Genomic DNA, 9,982 nt, shown 5'->3' with positions numbered 1-9,982 from the left:
TCCACTGGTAACGTGCACTCGGCCGAGGGGCCACCCTGGCCGGGCGCCTCTACCTAGTCGCGTCAGTTATGGCAGCTTTCCTCTTTTGGATCCGGGCTCTTGGTAAATTGCCAGGTTAGGTTTTAACGGCTAGGATTATAACTAAAACCGTAAGGGACTGTTAAGTGGACCGGTCACTAGGATAACCATTGAGAACTCTTGTTGTTAACATACAATAGCTTTACCCTTTTACTGCCATGAGGAACTTCTACTACCTCAGCAAATGAATGCTCTTGAGAACGTTACTTTAAATGCAGATTAGATATTTATTGCAGGATATATTAGCATGGGCACAGCTACAGCTCTCATAAAATAATACGATACTTGATTCAATCAGGTTACAATTTCTTCTCAGGTTATACTCATTAATTGTCGATGCCGAGACGGCTTGGTGGAGCTGGATTCACGATGTAATAAAAAGTCCTTTGTGGGGTTTTCAGGAGCTGAAGGTCCGGCCGAATCTTCAGCTCCTCCTGCGAGGCCAACGAAGTCCGTTCAGCGCTCTCTCAGATTCAGTACAAAGTCTTTAGGGCGGCTGCGTCCATCTGTTGTCCGGTTGTTAAAGTCAAACAGGGGGGAGAGGAAAATCTCCGTCTTTCAATCTTTGTCCTGGAACGGCTGTCTCCTTTCCGTGAACAAAGACGAAGTCCTCCGATGCGGTTGTCGAGTGAGGTCAAAGAAAACCAAAATGAAGACTTTGGAGTGGCCTAGTCAAATTCCCGACCTGAATCCGATTGAGATGCTGTGGCATGACCTTAAAAAGGCGGTTCATGCTCGAAAACCCTCCAATGTGGCTGAATTACAACAATTCTGCAAAGATGAGTGGGCCAAAATTACTGTACTGTAGAGGTACAGTGCTGTAAAAGACTCATTGCTAGTTATCGCAAACGCTTGATTGCAGTTGTTGCTGCTAAGGGTGGCCCTACCAGTTATTAGGTTTAGGGGGCAATCACTTTTTCACACAGGGCCATGTAGGTTTGGATTTTTCTTCCCCCTTAATAATAAAAACCTTCATTTAAAACTACATTTTGTGTTTACTTGTGTTATCTTTGTCTAATATTTAAATTAGTTTGATGATCTGAAACATTTAAGTGTGACAAACATGCAAAAAAGTAAGAAATCAGGAAGGGGGCAAACACTTTTTCACACAACTACTGTGGGCTCCTCTGAGAAGCTTTTGTGTCTGTGGAGGTGTTGAGCTCTTTCTAATTATTGAGAGAGAAAATCCTTTCTACAAGATGAGGTAAGTTATACATGGCAAGTGCCTTTTTTTCTTACTCTGTGAGAGGCATGTGTTGGGCTGGAGGCACTCAGGGCCTGGTAGCAGCTATTCAGCACTGGAGCATGCTGGATGGATGGATGGATGCTTTCCATGGTGCTGATCGGGCTCTGTGAGAGGCATGTGTGGGGCCGGTGGGACCCTGGAAGAAGGCATGCAGGGCCTGGTAGCAGCTATCCAGCACTGGAGCATGCCTGGACTTCTCACTCAATCCTCTCTCAACCACACACCCTATAGTTACATCAAGGACACGTACCATTTTGTCGATATAGTGGAAAAAACTTCACATTCCTGACAACTCAATCGTGTTTACAATTGGTATAGACAGCCTCTATACTAATATTGACATCAAAGAGGGCCAAAATAATTCAATGGGGCTCTATGGTAGCCATACCAAAGGAAGCAGCTACAGATGCCACACTTAATACAAAGGTACTCTGGTGTGCTAGGAATGCACACACCAGGTTTACAGGGGCTAGCACCAAGTGGCCAACAGCTATATACGATCATCACCAAAATAATTCAATGGGGCTCTATGGCAGCCATACCAAAGGAAGCAGCTACAGATGCCACACTTAATACAAAGGTGCTCTGGTGTGCTAGGAATGCACACAGCGGGTTTACAGGGGGCTAGCAGCAAGTGGCCAACAGCTATATACGATCATCACGCCAAAAGTCTGGTATCCTTGCTATTACCTAGTCCTAACCCCGAACCGAACATGACCTAATCCTAACCTCAACCACTCCCAACCCACCAAGACAGTGCCAGACACTAAACCCAAGCCCAAACACCTCTATCCTAACCTCAACCACTCCGACCAACCAAACACACCCACAAACAGCTCACCACACATGGAAAACATGGATCAGGCCGCGCATTCACACTTCCCAAGGGCCTATCAGCACCAAACTGTTTTCTATCCAACCGCAATCACCCACTTCGCCTGGGAATACCAGGTGCTGTAAGTTTTTTCACTTCTCTCTCCAAAAGGCAGAGGACACTGCTGATTATTCACTTGAGAAATATGTGAGAAAAAGGCAAGATTGAAGAAGAGATACATACAAAGATGTGGGTAACGGTGAAAAGAGAATCAATCAATATATCAATATTTTCATATTTTTGGAATGTTAATTAATGAACTGGTTTAGGTTTGTTAACGTTTTAAAATTGACCTACTGTTGTAGGTTTTAAAGAACTATGTGTTGGAGACACATTTGCTTACGGCCATACCTCTGGTTTTGCCCGATCTCGTACGATCTCGGAAGCTAAGCAGAGTCGGGCCTGGTTAGTACTTGGATGGGAGACTGCCTGGGAATACCAAGTGATGTAAGTTTTTTCACTTCTCTCTCCAAAAGGCAGAGGACACTGCTGATTATTCACTTGAGAAATATGTGAGAAAAAGGCAAGATTGAAGAAGAGGTACATACAAAGATGTGGGTAACGGTGAAAAGAGAATCAATCAATATATCAATATTTTCGGAATGTTAATTAATGAACTGGTTTAGGTTCGTTAACGTTTTAAAATTGACCTACTGTTGTAGGTTTTAAAGAACTATGTGTTGGAGACAAACTTGCTTACGGCCATACCTCTCTGGTTACGCCCGATCTCGTCCGATCTCGGAAGCTAAGCAGAGTTAGGCCTGGTTAGTACTTGGATGGGAGACCGCCTGGGTCCATGCTCTGCCAACACTTTCCAGCTAAGATGGACCTAAATCTGAGAAATGAGGCCATACAGTATTCATCAAAACTAAATTAGAAACCTCTTCCTTTTTTTAACACATGCATTTCTCCTTTTTGAGAGAAATGCATGAGAAGGCACACGATCCCAGATAATGAACCAAGCTGTGGAGTATGACACTTGTGCAGAAGAGTTCATTGTTGGGTGCAAACGACTTGACTTGCGTTACCTTTTGGCATGAAGCATCAGAATCAGTAAATCTGACTAGTAACTAAAGCTGCCAGACAAATGTAGTGGAGTAAAAAAGTACAATATTTCCCTCTCAGATGTAGTGGATTGGAAGTACAAAGTTAAATAAATATAAATACTCAAGTAAAGCACCTTGAATTTGTACATAAGTACAGTACTTAAGCAAATATACTAGTTACATTCCACCACTGATCATAATATTTACTCTTACCACTGACAGCTTATCAAACCCAAACAATGTACTGCTTTTTATAAAGAGGTGGAATAATATAGAGTAGGATTGGGTTCAGTCTATTGCTCCGGCCCTCCACAACACTCCCTGTTTCTCATATGGCCACTTGGGAAAAATAATTGCCCACCCCTGTTTTAGAGTATGGTCCCAAGAGACTTTTCTTTAAGTCTTGTTGTGGCAAAATGACGAGACGGCGAACTGAAGTTGCAACCCAGCGGGAAGTGTTTTAATAAGATCAAGCCAACATCAACAAGTTCAGCACATCGAAACAAATCCGATGTGTTACTTTTCACAGATTACTTTTATAGTCATACTTTACCCCCCTTACATCACTTTCCACCAATCAGACAAGTGGGTTGAACCACAAACAGAGCACATTTGATTTCTTCACTATGTCATGCTCTCCTGACTTCGTTTGAGTCAGGACAACCTTTTGGGTTTGGATACAAATAGGGGTGATCGATTACAATTTGTCTGGTGCTTTAATCTCTTCCTAAGAATGTTTTTATGAAACCCAGTGTGTTCAACATAACGGTTATATAAACTGTTTACTTGTGAATCCAAATGTGTTCAGTTCAATCCTAAGTTATATGATGATTTTCTTCAACAGTCTCCATGTGATACATGTCAATACATGTCAAATGTACTGCGAGGGCTGCATTGGCGGCATTTTGTAGGGGGCGCTATTGAGCCGACTTGCCACTCTGAAGCATTAAAATCACATCAGATAACTACATTCACGATTTTGAATATGTGTGCCATGTTTGGTTCTGGTTGGAGCATGTTTAGCCCCTCAAAAACACCTTAGTATTTCATAGCGAAGAATGCATCGCCATGGCAACGGCCTTTCACGAAATAACAACCTTTGATTAGCTTTTCATCACACGGGTCTTTAGATTGTTCTGACCAAATTTGAAGTTGATCTGATTAATTCCCTAGGAGGAGTTCGTTAAACTACATTGGTGCTCGGGCCCTAATAAACATTAGAATGACAATAGGTCCTCCGCTACGACTACGTCGGTGCTCGGGCCCTAAAGAAGGATAAGAAAAAACATTCGAAAAACAATAGGTCCTCCGCTCCGACTACGTCGGTGCTCGGGCCCTAATAATAAACATTTGAAGAACAATAGGTCCTCCGCTCCGACTACGTCAGTGCTCGAGCCCTAAGTATAAACTGTGATGATGATGATGCAATGACTAAAAAAGGAATATGCTAAATATGTTGACCAAAACATATGGCTTGGACACCAGCTCTTACAACAGCATTTTTATTTGAGTTTAAAATAGACACAAATCTGACTGGATGATTCAAATATGCAGTTCGATCACACAGCGAGTACCTCCCTGCTTCAGTTGTGTTGAATATTGTACATCCAGAGGAAACAGAAGACTGCATAGGTCAGACATCCTTTACATTTCCACACAAAAATCCCCACTGGCCTGTTAATGTGTTACAATGCTCACAATGACTTTGGAAGAGGTTTATTAGGTTTAGCAATAGTATCAAGCCACTGTATGAAGATATATTTTCTTTTACATGTCATCATATCGCTAGCCAAAATTAATATCGAGAAACAAGGATCAAAATATTGAGGTGTCCCAGCGTTCACCATTTTAAAATGTTTTTCTTGTTGCCACAGAAATGCTAATTTTTAAGATAAAATTGCAAAATATAATGCAACTTTATCAGGCGTGTTACCACTCCAGTAAAATTAGCCTAAAACGCCTATCCAAGGCATACTCAAAGTAAATTGAAAGCTGTTCTTGAACCATTTGGAGTACATGCATGGTTTTGGTATCTTTTGAAATGTAACACTCTGAACATCCTTCCCCAACAGTCAGAATCACTGTAAGTGCTACTGGTATTGAGTAATATAAGTTTGAACACACTGAAGTAGAAGGTTTTTATTTCCGCCTGAATATTTCTTTGCAAGCTGATGCCTGCAGATGACTATAGCTGAGACTTATTAGCTGGAAAACACAATGGGACGACAGCATGAAGCCTTACCTGGTCCAAGTTCAAATTTGATAACAATACCACAACAATTGAATATTATAGACATGTTTTTCTAAGGGTATTTCCAAGGCACTTTCCAAAAAAAGACAGGTAATCGTGGTCACATACATAGGCTGTGTAGTAATATATAGTCATAATTCAATCTAAAGCTTATTTATGGCCAAATACAGTTATCTATAAGTTATTTAACAGTTATTTACATTCACAAATTCATCAAAGCTTTCAAAACCACACTTTGAATTTACAGCACGGACACAGCGACCTGACTTTTAACAGTTTTAACAGTTACTTCCATGTTCTGCCTCTAAATCCACCCCCTAAATCTGCATATCGTTATTTTCGAAATTTCATTGGCTGTACAAAGCGTCAGTTATCAGAATGATCGGTTGCAATTGGCTCGAGCATTACACTAAAGAAGAGGGGCAGGCACTGTCCTTCAATGCGGACTCTCGTTGGCTATTCCAGGCTGTAGACAGGATATGGAAGCTCCTAATAGGTCAAATGAGTTGTCAATCGAAATGTCAGCATGCAGCTGCCATTTTGAGACACAGACAGAGTCTCTGGGTACATCCTGTAATGGGAAAATATGTTATAGTATCGCTGGTCACAAAACACAGATCATATATTATTAAAGAAACATGGTTTGAAGTTTAATATTTCATGCCTAGATTTTGCATTCCATGCACTTCAGTTAACTGTGACATTTTTTGTATTATTGAAGTTTTGAAGAATGTACAACTCAAAGTGAGGAACACAGGCAGACACAGAACAGCAGTTCTGCAGATGATTTTAATTAGTTTTGTATCCAGGTGTCCCGTTATCTTTTCCCACAAGGGTGAGAAGTGAAGAGACACTGTGTCTTTGTTGGTAAGACAAAAGACACAGAGAGACCTTGACTCCAGAACTGAATGCCCTGACGGAAATATCTAATGAGCAGAAACAGACAGCCTGTGTCTGAAATACTTATACTCCCCTTTTGACACATTATCTGAAGTTGTAAAGGCGTGAACCTTTTGTATGCATAAATGATGTTGAATATTGCACTTTGTCGAAGCTTTTTGACAGTACATTGAGATACGTGTCTGTTGAACTGCTGTCCTGCTTGCAAGCATTAAAAGACAAACAACGTTGATTCTCTCAACATTCTGTTTATTGACATAGATTGAAAACTTTGACTCTTCTCCCGATTAATCATAGAAAATTTCCACTACAATCCCAAGTCTCTTAATTGCATCCCCATTTCCCTCACTTGGGTCCTTTCCTTGTGTCTTAGTCCCTCCCACCAGGGATGCATGGAGGAAACCATGCGAGGAGAGAGGAACGAGGAAATATATGTTAACAGACATGAGACGTCTTTTCCTCAGTTGCGTCACGTGAAGCGACGTCTGTTTCTGATGACGGTGCTGATGATCACAGCTGGATCAGCTGTCAGTCGGCCTTAACAGCTGGAGAGACTTTTGAGAAGATTGTGTCTGTTCACATGATCACTGTACTTAATAATAATAACTAATAATACTAATAACTAATAAAGACACACAGTAATCACCACTGTAGAGGTGTTTCTCTCTGTAGTTTGTTAACAAACTGTGTTCTGTTCATAAGCGCAGGATCGATTTCTACCGGCAGAATGCGATCGCCTTATTTATGAATTATTTGCGTGTGTACGTTTTGAAATTCAGATTGTGACGTCGATATTAAATAACCCAGAATATGATTATTGTTTCTCTTAAATGATAAAACTCATCAAACCCGACACTCAGGAATGAACAGCCTCACGTGACTGAATGAAATTATTGTAACGGACTGAGTGACATAATGTTAACCTGTCATGTTAGGTGTTATTGTGTTTACAAAAAAGTTGTTCTAAGATTGGTTATGGCATTTACTGAGGTCAGTGAAGGCCTCACGCCTTGTGGGAGGTTGTTGTTTGTGCTGGTAACTGAAAGACCGGGAGCAGATTTTTAAGGATGTTAGAGAACGTTAACTGTATTCACTGTTTGTTTGGCGTAGGCTACGTCCCACAGTAGCCTGTGTACTGTCCACTAATAAAGGACCACAAGTAAAAGTCTTGTTACACGTGGGCCAGTTCCAAATAAATCGGAAGCAGGAACTTCCAACATGGCCACTCGGCCAGGTATGTGTGGAGACTGCAAACTTGCAGTCTCCACACACAAGGGACGATTTTCACCGCCTGGAGTCTGAAGTCCGGAAAAGGGAACAGCTGATTGACGGATTCGTATCCATAGCGGCGGCCCAGGCAAAGCACATCTCATCTATGCAGTCTCAGCTGGTCTCGGACACTGCGGACACTGTTCCCTGGCTACCCGGCCCTGCGGACGGGGAGTGTAGTCGGTCCTCCGATCATGAGCTGAGAGGACCTGCTATAGACCTGACCCATAGCTCCACTCCGAAACCGGCATCCTGGAGGGAGGTGGTACGCCACGGCCTCCTGAGAAAACCAGCTGGGGAGTTTCCGTTAACCACCTCCAACCACTTCGCAGTCCTGATGGAGAATACTCCCTCCCGGGCTTCCTCTACCCTTCACCCCTACTCGTTGGCGCAGACGGAGGTAACTCAACGGTTAGATGCAAGGATTAGCGAGATAGAAGTACGGCTCCGCACCATGGAAGCTAAGACGCTGGCTGCGGGCGTAGCCGGTGCGGCCCAAACAGACGTGGCTCCCGCTAGCCGTCTCCCTGCAGCCCCCGAGCAGCCGGGGGGCCGGGTGACTGCTCCCGGGAGGCTTAAACCTGGGGCGAAGCACTCGGCTTGCCAGCAGCCACCTCGCGTTACAAACGGGTCTTCCGCAGCCAGCAGAGTTGATTTCTCAGCTGAGAAACCAACTCTGGTCATAGGTAGCTCTATTCTGAGAAACGTGAAACTAGCGAAACCAGAGGCTACAGTTACATGTATACCCGGGGCCAGAGCAGGCGACATTGAGTCCTATCTGAAAGTACTGGCTAAAGATAACCATAAATACAGTAAGATTGTTATTCATGTCGGTGGGAATGACACCCGACTACGGCTCTCTGAGATCACTAAAGTTAATGTGGAATCTGTGTGTACATACGCAAAAGCCATGTCGGACTCCGTAGTTTTCTGTGGCCCTCTCCCGAATCTGACCAATGATGAAATGTTTAGCCGCATGTCATCGTTTCACCGCTGGCTGTCGTGGTGGTGCCCAGCAAACAATGTGGACTTCGTAGACAACTGGGAGACTTTCTGGGGGAAACCTAGTTTGCTTAGGAGGGACGGCATTCATCCCACTTTGGATGGAGCAGATCTCATCTCTGCAAATCTGACCCAGTTTCTGTATGGACCTGGTCCATGACAACCCAGAGTTCAGACCAGGAAGCAGAGTTGCAGTCTTACACACTTCTCTGAGCTTCCATTAGAGGAGTTACTCACGCAAAACCACATAGAGACTGTGTCTGCCCCACGGCCACTTCAATTAATTAAATCAAAAATAAACGATCGAGGAGTTAAACAAAATACCTAATCCAAGTTAAAACTACCGCAACAGTGCAACAAAATAGGATAATTAAATGTGGACTCTTAAATATCAGATCTTTGTTATCTAAAGCTGTACTAGTTAATGAGCTAATATCAGATAATCATATTGATTTATTTTGTCTCACTGAAACCTGGCTGTGTAATGAAGAATATGTCAGCCTAAATGAATCAACTCCTCCAAGTCATATTAATACTCACATTCCTCGAGGCACCGGCCGAGGAGGTGGAGTAGCAGCCATCTTTGACTCAAGCCTATTATTAAACCCTAAACCTAAACTAGATTATATCTCATTTGAAAGCTTGGTTCTTAGTCTTTCACACCAAACGTGGAAAACAATACAACAATACAACAATATATTTGTTATAACCGGGCCCCAGGTCCGTATTCTGAATTTCTATCGGAATTTTCTCAGTTTTTATCAAGTCTAGTCCTTAAAACAGATAAAGTAATTATTGTAGGTGACTTTAATATTCATGTGGATGTCGAGAACAATAGCCTCAGTACTGCATTTATCTTATTATTAGATTTGATTTGTTTCTGTCAGAATGTACAGAAACCCACTCACTGTTTTAACTCTCGACCTGGTTCTGACTTATGGCATTAACATAGAAGATTTAATAGTCTTTCGACAGAACCCTCTTATATCGGACCATTATCTAATAACCTTTAAATTCCTACTAACGGAGTGTAAGCAAGAGTTACTACACTAGATGCCTATCTGATGGTGCCGTAGCTCAATTTAAAGAAGTGATTCCGTCTATATTTAACTCAATACCATGCTTCAATATAACAGAGGACTGCTGTGCTAACTTTAGTCCTACCCAGATTGATCATCTTGTCCACTAACTTGGAAGAATCTCTGTTAGTCTGGCGACTAACATATCTGATAAAGTCGTGCTAATTAATGGTAGCACTTCTTTAAGCAGTCTAGTCGGTATAGGGTCTAAGAGACGGGTAGAAGGTTTAGACGTAG

At 42.4% G+C, this 9,982-nt stretch overlaps 1 protein-coding gene and 1 pseudogene across 1 annotated transcript; both read left to right on the top strand.

Moving 5' to 3' along the window:
* The first annotated feature begins 2,535 nt into the window (after positions 1–2,535).
* Positions 2,536–2,652, top strand: LOC116399963 (uncharacterized; annotated as a pseudogene).
* Positions 2,653–7,770: 5,118 nt separating this feature from the next.
* LOC116399961 (uncharacterized) lies at positions 7,771–8,886 on the top strand. The gene has a single exon (XM_031877510.1). The coding sequence runs from the start codon at positions 7,771–7,773 to the stop codon at positions 8,824–8,826; it is 1,056 nt and encodes a 351-aa protein (XP_031733370.1). The 3' UTR covers positions 8,827–8,886.
* Positions 8,887–9,982: the final 1,096 nt, after the last annotated feature.

This window comes from Anarrhichthys ocellatus, unplaced genomic scaffold (genome assembly GCF_004355925.1).
Source record: "Anarrhichthys ocellatus isolate YVR2014 unplaced genomic scaffold, GSC_Weel_1.0 scaffold138, whole genome shotgun sequence".
NCBI classification, from domain to species: Eukaryota; Metazoa; Chordata; class Actinopteri; order Perciformes; family Anarhichadidae; genus Anarrhichthys; species Anarrhichthys ocellatus.
The sequence above is the reverse complement of the archived record's forward strand: the minus strand, read 5'-3'. Positions and strand labels throughout refer to the sequence as shown.

Excerpts from the sequence above, each read along its gene's own strand:
- LOC116399961 (XM_031877510.1), top strand. The coding sequence starts at position 7,771 with ATGCAGTCTCAGCTGGTCTCGGACACTGCGGACACTGTTCCCTGGCTA.